We start from the raw sequence: 13,320 nt of genomic DNA on the forward strand, positions 1-13,320 counted from the left end.
GTTGCAGGCATGTAACCCATCAGGACAGGGTATGTAGGCTGGCAGTGGAGGATGGTGTCTCCCTGTTGTTGCAACTATTCCACAGGGCCTGGACCTGTGGACATCTGCCTTGAGGCTAGAAGTGTGTATGAGTGTGTATCCGGAGCACTGTGGAAGCTACTGTACACACTTTTTTGTCAATAAAAACTTAACTATCAGAGGTGTGCCTTACTTGGCTAGGAAGGGCAAGAACACCTAAATCTTTTTCCATTCATCCACACAAGGTGAACATCTCAGATGGGAGTCAAGCTGCAAACATGCTTAAGGAATCTGGGACAAGATAATGGTAAAGGAGCTGGCACATCCATGTTGGCACATCCGTCCTCTCCTGGCTCCTGCCTTGCAGGTGGTGTCTAGAATTGGTGGGTGAAGGTGAGAAGCAGGTAATGTGGCCTGCTGAACTGCTCTACACACACACCTGAAAAATGTCTTCTGGCAGCAATAGTTACAGAGTGCCCCCAAAGGTCCTACACCCACCCCACTCCCCCACACTAACAGAGTATCCATGCACAGAATCACAGCACATTTGTTTTAGCTCTGATTAAATGAATCACTGGACTGCAAAAGGGATGTTTATTTGTTTAAAGACTTTATTCATTCTCGACAGTACGACTGTCATGAGAGATGAAGATTATGGAAGAATCACATCCTCATTTCCTTTGAATTAGAAGGGTGACATTTAACAAGGAAGCAAGCATTCGAGGGCGCTTGAGCATATTTGGACTTTATCTCCAGGATTCTTCCATTGCTGAGCTAGAAGAAAATAAGAACCAATAAATGATTTCCTGCAGTAAGCGAGAACAAGTCCCAAGGCTAACTTGCAGAACATTTTAGAAAATAACAGCTACCTCACTCAATTCATACAGCCCCATTACTAGTTACATAAAGATCTTCCTGTAAGACTGAGTTGATTCGTCCCACTTAAGAACGTTCCACTCATAATGAGGGAAGATAAATTCCAGGAAGACTCAGATGTGAGTATGGGGGGACCTTGTGCCATTCCAAGTCTGAATATCAAGTTGAAAATGTGGGTGCTGGGACAGGGGGTTACTTGAATTCAGATTGTGCACTTGATAATGTAAACAGTTAACTGCATGTAGGAACAATGTGTGTTTGTTACCATGCATTTCACCTGAATGCTCTATATTGCCACTGACAGACTTGGGCTTGCCACTGAATAATGTGAAAAAATGCCATTGAGGTAACTGCTTTTCAGAATCATGCTCACAACAAGAGTGTTTGTTATGTCCATAGAGACTATTAAAGGAGAAAATTTGGCTCCTATGAAATAAAATCAACTGTCTTTTCTTCCACTGACACCCCTCATCCAACAAGTTTGGAAAGCTTTTGAAGTAATCCAAAATCCTGACAATCTTGTTCATAGTGAAGCAAATGAGTGATGGAAGCAGTAGACCCTACAAACTTTGGTTCCTTTCAGAACTTTGAAATAAAATCTTTTGATATCTCAACATCTGCATTTCTCTGTATCTCCAAGGGAAGTGTATTATATTAATCTGGAAGGCATGCTTACTAAATGATTCAGATATACAGCCTTCTGTCATAATGTAATTATGCATTACACTGAATACATGTACCAGTTGTGTCTACATATGTACAAATGTTCATACGTTTGTGTGCAAGAGCATACACTTCTTTGTGTAGCTCAGTTATTGTCTATACAGGGGCACAGACTATATACCTGTTGAATGATACAAGTGAATAACTATACTAGGGTTTGCCCCAGTTATTTGTGAACACAGATATTGTATGCAGATTGCGTGCTCATATAATGTAACATGAACATCCATAATGTCATGTTTGGCTATGGATATGTATCAGGCATGTAGCTAAAACAACAGAGAACTAAATGATTCTGGAAGGACACAGAACAATCCACTAACTTTCAATGCAATCATAGTCCCCCGTGCATAACTGCCTCCACAGCAGGTACCAGTTAGGTCTTTTCATCAGTACTAAATCACGGAGACACCTTGACACAAGCCTCTCTTCCACATCTGCTCACCTGAGATGTTTAGCTTTCTCCAAAAGCAGTTCGGGTCCTTTCAATCAGTTTGGGACCCTGGAAGAAAAACACACAATTCCCTCAGACATATTGTTAAGGAAAGTATTCCTCATAGTTCTTTCACTGGATGAATAGTTAATCATGCTAGTTTAACAGCCTCTCATAAATTATATGGAGAGTCAATTCTTCACAAGCAAGGAACTTAAAACTCTGTCTCATCACCCACAGTCTCACTTTAATTGTTCAGCAAAAGCAGCAATTACAATTCCATATGTCCAGAGCATCACATGCAAACAAAGAAACATTTTGTTGTTGTTGTTCTCTTGCTCACACCTTAACCTTGAGACCCAGTTCCTGGTTTCCGGGAAACTCATTGTTAGTTGTTTGTCTACTAGATTTGGACAAACTGAACTGTATTGAAGTGATTCAGGAAAATCTGGGCCTTGGTTTAGCCAGGCCCCAAATGGCTGCAATTTGGACTGTCCAAAGCAAACTGGGGCTGTCAGAGGGTGTAGTAACGGGCAGGAAGAAGGAGAAAGTATGAAAAGGAGTGACCTAATAGGCAGTTATGTCTTTGTGGGAAAAGTGGGTAGATGCCAGTCCTATTCTGCCTCTCCTTCTTCCTGCCAGACTCTTCCTTTTTCCTGTCCCTCAAAGCAGCACCCCACAAGGTCAGATCCTCCCACTTACCAGCTGAGCAGTATGGGTTGCTACTCCTTCACAAGTGGCTTCCCTTTCATGCAGGGAGACCACACTTGAAGCAGCAACAAATCTTTTGCTGTACCTTCTCAAGCAGCCTCCTTGTGTGCAGGGAAGTCACTCAACAAGGTGCAGTACCCCACAGGATTAAATCCAATTGGAGGGGGGAAGAAGGAGATGCAGCATCTCCTAGCTTCTCCTGCCCCTTCCTTACTATGGGAACAGATCCAGGGTGGGATAAGTGGTTCACAGAGCAGCAGAGGGTGATTGGCCCAAGCTAGGGATTGTAGATTGGGACCACAGGATAGGTCAGAGGTGTCTATGAACAGCCCTGTTGTCTACTGCTATGGTAGCTCTCAATCTTCTCTGTAGCAACCCAGTTCAATAGTAACCTACTATTTTGTAGCCAATGGTTGGTGGTGGTGTGTGTGTGTGTGTGTGTGTGTGTGTTGAACACAACAGTATACCATCAAATGCTTCCCATATACAAAAGCATCTGAAGCATCTGAGCTAGAATGTATTTCCCTATTCCCCATTTGAGTATTCTGGACTTTATACTTCTGCACTTGATTCTTTCTCTGCCTTGTATTCAGTGCAGTCCTAAGGACATCTGCTCACAGTAGTCCTCAGGATTATCTTGATTCCGAATTAGTATACTCACGGCTTTCTCTAACTGGAACTCACTGGGACTCAGTTCTGGCACCTCTCAGGCGGGCACCATTGCCATTATAAAAGAACAAGGGAGGTGTTCAAGGTGAGTTCTGGCACCTCTTTTTCCGGAAAAATAGCACTGAGTGTCCTCAGCGAAAATTTAAGTCACATTTATTATCTCTCCTCTAGTCTCCCATGCCTTCTGCTCATGGTGTTGCTAGTTGCAATCCCACTAGTTGCATCCCATTAATGAAGACATCTGAGGTGTGTCTTCTCAGAGAGCTGCAGAAATGTCTGTTTGCCACACATCACTGACTAGGAGTTCAGGGCCACACATTCATATTCCACCACATGCCCATAGCCTTGTCACACATGCCCATGCCCTGCCAGTGAAAGAAAAAAAATTGCTATGGATACTTGTCTTCATTTTAAAAAATACCTCTGTTTCAAAACATGTCTTATGGTCAGTATCTTCGCAGCACTGTGTCATCATGCCTTGGAAATCTACAATCACGCCCGCTAGTTGCTCATCAGTGATTGTGGGCTTGTGCTTTATCAAGTCAACAAGCTGCCTGCAACGACAACAAAAGTAAGTTGGGGGATGGAATCATTAGCCTCATGAAAAGTGATGAGAGAGTAAAAGCAGGCCAAACATGTCCTTTCTTCAAAGCATCACTTCAAAATTGGGTCATTATAATCACTTTAGGTCACCACCAGGGATATTATGTGGGACGTGGGTGGCGCTGTGGTCTAAACCACAGAGCCTAGGGCTTGCCGATCAGAAGGTCGGTGGTTCGAATCCCTGCAATGGGGTGAGCTCCCATTGCTCGGTCCCAGCTCCTGCCCACCTTGCAGTTCAAAAGCACATCAAAGTGCAAGTAGATAAATAGGTACTGCTCTGGTGGGAAGGTAAATGGTGTTCCGTGCACTGCTCTGATTTCACCAGAAGCAGCTTAGTCATGCTGGCCACATGACCCAGAAGCTGTCTGCGGACAAACACTGGCTCTCTCAGCCTATAGAGCAAGATGAGAGCGCAACCTCAGAGTTGTCCACGACTGGACCTAACGGTCAGGAGTACCTTTATCTTTAGGGATATTATAGGGTTGGAAATGATGTTACAAGGCAGGAGACAATGCTTCCCCTCTGAAATGGAAGGTAAAAGGTCCTAGGGAAGAGAGGGGCAGGAAAGGCAAAACCCCAGGAAATATTGAGGGAGGGGGGCTGGGAAGACAATAGCATAAATAAAGGAATGGGGGTTCAAATAGGAGAACTTTCTGAGAAGCCAAAGAGGGTGGCAGAGTGTAGGCAGCAAGGTGCATTTGGTCAGAAGTTAAAGTGGTGAAGAAGGCTAAAATCCATAAACACTAACTGATTTGAAATAACCAGCCAAATATTGGGCTGCATGCTTCTGGTTTCTTACTTTTGCTTCTTGCGCTTCAGAACTTCTGGATCAGCTGTGCATAAATCTGGATGGAAGGTGAACAGGTCGGGAGCAAATGGTATAGGCTGATATTCTGGATCCGGCCCTAAACCACTGAAACATTCCCGACGGAAAGTTAAGGAGTCACCACAGCATTTGCACACTTGTTTGTTGATGTGATGCATTTCATGCTCCCGACATATCTCTCCAAGCACAAAGGAGACCTGGAAGAGTTTCAGAAAACAGTAACCAAAGGGGTCAAAAGGCTGAACAACACCTCTTTGAAGAAAGACTGCATTTTAGTTTAGAAAAAAAATGCAAGCAAATTGAAGTATATATCATTTGGGGAGGGGCAGTGATAATACTAGCACTGTGGAGGGGGATGTGTGAAGAGTACCTGTAGGGCAGAGTTATTTTCATCTGTATTCTAAAGCTGAGCTAGGCATTCAACCTCTCCAAAAAGTCCATTGTCATGATAGGGATAGAAATTGCCCCTCCCAGTCATTAGCTTAATAATCAGATATGCATTCTCATTGTAATGCAGTGCATGGTGAATGTGTCTAATTTTGTACTGCTCACGTGCGAATGCTCTCTGTGTGTATCTTGCAATTTTTTTGAAAGGTGTCTCCTTGGGCCATAGCCACCATTGGCATGAAGTCCACACCCAGCCTGAAATGTTTGACATTGTACTATGCTTTTATATGTTCTGTAAGCCACCCAGAATGGCTGGGGAAACCCAGCCAGATGGGCGGAGTATAAGTAATAAAATTACTACTATTATTATTATGTCACATGCAGATTAGATTTTTTTTCAACATGCAAAAAGGAAGGGATGTTATGGGGGGTAGAGGGTCTCATGGTTTGGAACATGATGCTCCAGCATTTGTTGCTCTTCTAGATGGCCCATCCCTAGGAAGCAGGTGATGAGGGGCAGGCAATGGGCACAGCTCTGCTTCTATGGCCTCTGACCAAACCTGTGCCCTTAGATGCAGTGGACGATGCTATCCTGTTACCAGCAACAGCCTGATGCCATTGTGACTGGCATTCGTAAATGGAATAAGAGGGATGTCATTTCGTACTTCACCAGAGACGTTGCAATATCTTGGGCTGACCATGGCTGTTCTGTACTTCGCAGCCCGATTCCAATAGCTTGCCATTACATTTAAATCCCCAAACAGTTTGGGCACTTAATGGAATTCTGAGGTGGTGGGTGGGAAGGAAAGGGGCAAGGACAGACAGAGAGGCAAATATGGAGAAGCAAATGCTCACATGTTTCTCAGCACATGGCAGCTTGTGGGCTTCATCTTCGTGGCAGCATTTGGCAGCAGCTTTCGTGAGTCCCTTGGTGTATTCATACAGTTGGTCAAATGTCAGCTGGGGTGCTTTCTTGGTGTAGAGGACAAGCAACCTGCAAAGAGATCTTAGTCAGAGGACATTTGGGATGCCATGCTCATCTGAGGTGGGCTTGCAACAGTGCTATTTTTCTAGAAAAGGAGGTGCCAGAACTCGCTATGAATGCCTCCTTCATGTTCTTAGAATGGCAATGGTGCCCACCTGAGAGGTGCTGGAACTGAGTTCCTGCAAGTCCTGGCTTAACCCCCCCCCCCCCTTGCAGTAATGAGGAAATTTCATTGTCTTTCTCAGGTTTGACAAGCGAGGCTTATTTTAAGGACTATGGTGGGACTATGGGGAAAAGGAGTTTCATTTCATGAGCTCTTCCCATCCCCACAAAGTCTTCTGTTTCTACCTAAGCAAATGCACAGATAGTTTTTACCCTGGTTTTTGTTACGCAGCTAGTAGGACATCATATTACTTAGCTGACGGTGAATTCCTGAGAGATGCGCAACAGCTAGAATTTTTACTCTTCAACAGATGCGGGGGCAATCATTGAAGTTGTTTTGTCTCAGAAAGGTTTTTTGCGTCCTGAGCTCACATGAATTGTTGAGCATCTTGCCCCCTTTCACAAGCTGGAAATCTTATGACAATAAAAAAAAAACATACTCATTTTGGAAGAGGTAGTCTCCTGCTGTCGCATGCAGTTCACAGTTTTTCTTCATCACTTCTAGGGTGTCAGAAATGTGTTTTTTGAGCTCTGCTTCCTGAAAGAAAGGAGAATTTCTGATATATGTATATTTTTAAGAGCAGAACTAAAGAAAGATGCAGCTTTGAGAGGAAGTTTGAACAGGCTCTGTAACATGCCTTTTATGCAAAAGAAGACAAGAGCTTTATTGAAGGTAAACATAGATGAGGATTGACAAAGGCATTTTTAAAACATTAAAATGGCTAAACATGAAATTTCACAGCATCATTTCCTACAGTGTAAGAGGCAACACAGAAGAATCCATTTGAGGGAGCTAAAGGATGGCAATTTCCTATTATGAGGCAACAAAGGAAAGTCATATTTATGGCAAAATATGTCTTTAAGTGCAAATTTTATCTTAACACTCACATTTCCAAACATCCCTTTTGTACATTTTTGGTACAGGATCAAACAATTCAGAGAAATGTGAAATCCACAGGGTGATTACATTTAGTTCTATGCATTACTCTGAGTGGAGTGAATTATATCATTTTGCTTAAAAACATGCACCTTAGGAAATTTTCTTTCTGTGATCTGAACATAGGCAATGCCTGACACCAAAGGGTTGCTTTGCCATCCTAAAGTTCCCAGGTCCAATTCTTTGCATCCAAGGTAGTCCTAGGAGAGATCCCTGCTTTGTAAGAGCTAGTTTTACCTGCCCTACAAAATGTTCACAACCTGTCTTCTGTGTATCAGGAAACAAGCAAATATCCTTTGTATGGAGATGAATCATAACCCACCCCATGGCCAAGGCACTCCACAACATTCTCAAGAGCGCAGCACTTCTCCAACAAATCACCGTAGCCTTTGCCAAGTCTCACAAGCAACTCTGGGGATAACTCAGGGTGCCTCCTTCCATATTCATACACAAACCTGAAACACAGGAAATATCCCATTAACAGAGTATGAAGATGAGGATGACAATGTTAACACCAACAGAAATAAACGCTGAAAGGGAACACTTTTCAGCCTGAGGGCTACATTCCCTTCTCGGCAACCTTTGGTGAATGGGAGGGAGGGGAGGCACTGCCAGGGGTGTATAGGGCTAGAGTCAAAAGTAATTACAGCAATACATTTGAATTGTACATTTGTACAGCATTATTTGAGTTAAAGGACTTGTTCCGTCCAGGCAAAAGTCCTCAAAGGAAGATGAGGCTAGTAAGGGGTGAGGCCTGCATTGTTTGTTTGTTTGTTTGTTTGTTGTTGTTGTTGTTGTTGTTGTTGTTGTTGTTGTTGTTATTCCCAGCCAGATTGCCCTAGCCAATCTGGTGCAGTATGGAAGCTTTGCAAGTCACATTTGGTCCCTGGTCTGAGGTTTCCAGTTTTGGCTTAGTGTTCAAATAACTTCAAATATATCTCAGCAATACTTCCAGCTTTCATGTACATTTGAAATGAAACTCCCAATTAATATTCAGGTGTGTGTGAGAGAGAGAGGGGGGGGGGGAGGGAGGGAGAGAGAGGGAGAGAGAATGTTTCAGGCACTCCTGATCCAAATCAAGCACAGAGGTTTTTTTTACACAAAAGAGGAGATTTGGCAGAGTGATCACATTGTGTTGCTTCCAGGAATATTATATGAGGAAAAGACGGATGTCACTGTTGGGCCGCTCTCTGCCCCTCTCCCCTATCAATTTTTGCCACATTAGCCTTGGAAAGATGACTCATAATGATATCAAGAACAACTACAAAAACTACTACTGATGTCAACAACAACAACAGCAAACGCTATCTGAGCTCTCCTCCCTCCCAGAAAACTACTGTGATCATACAGAAGTCCTAGTCTGTGTGCCACTCTCCCTGTGGAGTAAGCCATTTGAGTGGACAGAGTGGAGGAAGAATTTCTGTACTTGCTTCTGTAGCAACTTAGCTTTCCTCTTCCCTGCCCCAGCCTACTCCTTCTCTACTCCCTCTTTCATGCCTTCTCCCTCTTGTCTTCCTGCAACTTTGTTCCAGTCCTTGTTTGGGGAGATTTATTTGCTCAGATCGTTATATCCAACTGACTCTCCCCCCCCCCCCCCCGACACACTTCAACACCCTGTTTGCATGTTTAGCTGAAACTCAAAACTCCCTGTAGGGTTGAATGAAAGATTGTGTGGGATTTCTATGGCATACTTTGCCTGATGAAGAGTATGGTTGTCAGCATAGTGTTGGCACACTTCTTTGTTATCAATGAATTCTCTGACAGTGGGAGACAGATCTGCAGGCTTGTCATCATTTTCCGAATAGGCTATGCAATCTCCTTGTTCCAGCAGGCTCTTTTCACAGCAATCGTGCACTTTAGAAGATAGAGCGGCTTGATGTGAACAGATATACTTTGATATGTCAGCCTGTAAGAAAGGATCTGGTCAATATTTATGGCAGTAATCTGGCAGACCCAGAGTAGCTGGGAAAGTTAGTATCTGCTGTCGTATCACTATTAATATGCAATATAACAATTATTATCATGCAAGTCACAAAACCATAATTGAAATAAACTTATTTCAACTGAAATAAATTTATCACTTTTACATTGGCCTGACTGGGACCAAGGCGCAATGGGCACAGGAATGAAACTTGTCATTGTTTCTGGTCAGTAAACACAGAGATTCAAATGCAGTTCATTTTCTTACAGCCGATTCTTTCACAGCAGAGTTTATAAAGACAAAGACTACTTTTCTATTCCCACAGGCTTTGGAGCACCGACTGATATATGTTCAGTTTTAAATTTATGAATGTTTAATTGTTGTATTTAATTATTGATTCCCCCCCACCACCACATGTTCTTTTCTGTTACTATTTTATCTGTAAGCTGCTGGGAGTCCCAGCCAGGGAAAAAGGCACAATAAAAATAAATATGATGATGATGAGGAGGATATGCATAAATGAGCACACATAAGTACAGAAAAGAATAGGTCCTAAAAGCCTTATGTCTGCCTGACCCAGCTCTGTTCTAAATTCAGCAAATGCCAAACAACTGGCTTTTCTGAGCAAGAATGTATTGCTGAGTTGAAGTCAATTACATTGAAACTGACAAAACTTACCCTATCAAGCAAGCACTCCAGAGTATCGCCATTGCAGCATTCTGTGTAGGCATGTACGATATCTGCAGAAAGCTTGAGAACTGTAGGGAAATCTGCCTTTGGAAACTTTTGACTGAGCTGAGCAACTTTTCTGAAAAGAAAATAAACAAAATGTTGTGATTGTGCCAAGAGAGATGGATGACAGCTACAATTTAATTCTAGTATTATCAGTAGGATAAACATATTGTGCCCTTCAATCAAACATGGTGTGTGTGTGTGTGTGTGTGTGTGTGTGTGTGTGTGTGTTAGAAATCCTGCCTATCTGGGCAGTGTGCTTGTGTGTGTTGCTTTCCATGGCTCCACACAAGAAGATAAAAGCTTCAAAATTTTGGGTACTAAATTTAGCATCCTGTGAACCCCCCATATTCTTCCTTCCTTCCTTCCTGCTAGATAAAGTGTCATGTCCCAGGAACTTTCCTGATGTTCACATTGCTCTTTCCTGATGCTATAATACTATGAACACCTCAAAAGGATGCTATCCGAGAAACAAGTGCATTTGGCACATGGTTTGCAGGGATATATTTTAGTCTCGTTTTTGACTTTCTCGGGAACGCTTAATCTATGTAGGTAATTCACTCTGCCCCACCTCACCCCTTTACTACCCCCAATGCAGCTAAACTTACAGAGCCCGCAGGGGCAGTTCTCCAAGCTTCCTGTGGACAGAGCATATCTGCTTTTGTCGAGCAAACTCTTTTCTCAAATACTTTGAGACTTCTGTTGCCTGTAGCAATAACAACAACAACACTTTAACAACAATAACGATGATGGCAACAACAAAAATGGAAATCAGAAGGAAAATGTGCTTGACTCATTCTAAAAATGTTAGGATAGGGTGGAAATCGTGTCCTCCCTTAAAGAGGGCATGTGTTGCGGTAAGACTTGGAAACTGAATCCCTGTGTTGTGGGTGGGTGAGATTGGTAAGCCACAACACCCGATTGGTAGGTCCCTCATAGCTGGGTTCAATCTGGCCAATGGGCGCAGTCCAAATGGATCGAGGGACCCATGCACGTGACCCAGAGCAAAAATCAGGAAGTGCCATAGATTCTAACATTTTGTATTCTGTTATTCCTCCTGTACAGGGGAATGCCAAAGTCTGAGGAAGAATTATGGCAGAGACTGTGCTTCGGGGATAAAACACCTGCTTTATATGCAGAAGGCCTCAGGTTCCAATCGTTGGCATTTAGAAAGAAAATGTTTAGATTGGTGCAGGGAAGGGAAAGAAAAAAAACCTACTGTGTGAATCCCAGGAGTAGACAAGATTTGGCTAGATTGACCAGTAGTCTAAGCAGGTAGGAAAAAAAATATCCTAAGGACCTAGCAGAGGTAAATTCCTTAACCATCAGCTACATTATTTGGATGATAACGGAATACCTTTTCTGCAAAGCAGGCATCTTTGTCAGCTTCCTTGCAGCAAGTTGTCAGTACCTCCTTATATTTTCCAGCTCCTGCAAAGATGCTGGAGGTCTTTGAAAAAGGGTGTCTTCTGGCAATTGCATAGACATACCTAGGATAAAAAGTTGCCTTTCAATAACACGAACTGCACTTTCTTGCATGAAAGAATGTGGTAGTCAGCACCTTTATAAATTAAGATGATGATATAAAGCAGAGGGAGGGCAATCATTTATCCAAGACTACTAAGAAGAAGGAAAGACAAATAAATTCAAATTCCCGCAATGGAGCCCCGGGCTACAACTGTGCACGCAAGTGGGCTACTTAAATCCGAGAGATTTCATTGCAGGAGATTTGTCAGTTTGTAGCATTCCACATCACTTCCTCCAATAACAAACTCAAGCAATCCATTCAGATGCCTATGAAGCCTAAACAGAACCACTGTGAAGCATGGTCAAGCCACCCAGATTTGCAGATGCCTACTTAAAACAAAAAAAACAAAAAAAACAAAACAATGCCAGATATCCCACCACACACCAGCCTGGTAAGGACTGAGCATCCTCAACTGCCACAGCATATCAAGTATTAGTTTGAAAAGAAAAAGAGGAAATAAGTGAGAATGGAATGGCAAATCCTAGACAAGAGTGTGTCTGGTCAGCAAGCTAGAACCCTGGCCAGGAGAAGGTGGGGATAAATTACAGACTGGCTGGCTAAGACATTGATGAAGGAGCACAGCTGTTTGGAGGTGAGGTTATCTTTCATTTTTGACAGCTTGCATGAAGTAGCAGTCAGAATTTGCAATTTTCAGATAGATGATTTGAAATAGAAACTTGTACGTCTTATCTTCGTTTCATTCCTCTCACAAAGGGCAACCAAATCCTCAAAGTTACAGCACTGAATCAATCTACTTACCTTCCCATGGTTTGATCTGGGTCTGCTTCAAATGCTTTGCAGCCCTCCTCTGCAGATGGTTTTTGAAAGGGAGGAATGAATCCTTGAGTTCCATTTTTATGGGCCAGAATACAGGCTTTTCTTTCTGGGTCAGCTTTAGCACAACAGTCAGCAAATCCATATTTCGCAATAATTTCTTGCTCGTGACAAATTTCATCCAGAAAAACAGTACCCTGGTGGAAGGAAGCAAAGTGTTCTCTTAATTGGTTGCAATTGCAGTTGCCTGTTTGCTTAGTCCACATAAAGAAAACATCTTTTTTTGCAGGGGGGGGGGAGGCATATAAACCTCTTAAATGTTAAACTGGCAGTTGTCCATAGAATTAAGTTTCGATATTCTACATGGTTTAAAGGACAGTCACCAGACAGATTTATTGAAAAGTTAAGTTGGTTTATAAACCACTAGAATGCATGAGCCCTTATTTTCCTGTTTGATCACTGAGATCATCTGGAAGAGTTGCCCTCTAGTTTTCAAAAGCCTGATTAGCTTCAAGTAGAGGTTGGACATATAGGGTCATGGATCCCATGTTGTGGAAAACTATTCCAGCAGAAATTTAGCAGGCATCCTCACTGCTAATCGTCAGACATTTCTTGAAGACATTTTTGTGTTGGTAGGTCTATTCTGCTGAAACCTTTTAAAGATGAACTAGTCATCTTTATAATTGTTCCATATTGTTGTTATTGTACTTTGTACATTTTGTATATGGAAACTTTGTTGTACACTGTCCTGATACGTGGTGGGGTCTATGAATATTTTTGATAACCTATAACTCAAAATGTTCCTGCCAGTGAACAGAGGCAGATATTTTGAGCCAAGAGACAGAACCTGAAAACATAGGCTGTCCCTCCTTGGGGGTTTTTAAGCAGCAGTTAGATGGCCATCTGTCATCTCCTGCCTTCCTCCAAAGTCTGCTGCACTGCCCCTACCAAAGCAGCTGACAACATTAAAATGATAGAAACCATAAAATAAAAGCATAAAACGTTAAAAACAATCTGAAAGCAAAATACTGTAAC

The 13,320-nt window shown here is 42.6% G+C and overlaps 2 protein-coding genes across 2 annotated transcripts in view; both read right to left on the minus strand.

Moving 5' to 3' along the window:
• LOC307200549 (olfactory receptor 5AP2-like) overlaps positions 1-13,320 on the minus strand; it is a gene marked incomplete at both ends in the record, with an annotated part of 240,442 nt that overhangs the window by 158,263 nt on the left and 68,859 nt on the right. The gene's annotated exons all lie outside the window — the stretch shown is intronic.
• Positions 1-13,320, minus strand: part of LOC307200402 (uncharacterized protein) — a 51,423-nt gene that overhangs the window by 35,624 nt on the left and 2,479 nt on the right. Inside the window, exons 4-14 of the mRNA XM_079948943.1 lie at positions 12,271-12,482; positions 11,341-11,473; positions 10,592-10,689; positions 9,930-10,059; positions 9,022-9,236; positions 7,653-7,785; positions 6,834-6,931; positions 6,102-6,240; positions 4,833-5,056; positions 3,852-3,984; positions 2,077-2,119 (exon numbers count right to left, since the gene is read on the minus strand). Coding sequence (XP_079805069.1) covers positions 2,077-2,119; positions 3,852-3,984; positions 4,833-5,056; positions 6,102-6,240; positions 6,834-6,931; positions 7,653-7,785; positions 9,022-9,236; positions 9,930-10,059; positions 10,592-10,689; positions 11,341-11,473; positions 12,271-12,482 — 1,558 coding nt within the window. The remainder of the gene's footprint in view (positions 1-2,076; positions 2,120-3,851; positions 3,985-4,832; positions 5,057-6,101; positions 6,241-6,833; positions 6,932-7,652; positions 7,786-9,021; positions 9,237-9,929; positions 10,060-10,591; positions 10,690-11,340; positions 11,474-12,270; positions 12,483-13,320) is intronic.

The sequence above is a fragment of the Podarcis cretensis genome (genome assembly GCF_951804945.1).
Source record: "Podarcis cretensis genome assembly, chromosome: 13".
In the NCBI taxonomy this organism is placed as follows: Eukaryota; Metazoa; Chordata; class Lepidosauria; order Squamata; family Lacertidae; genus Podarcis; species Podarcis cretensis.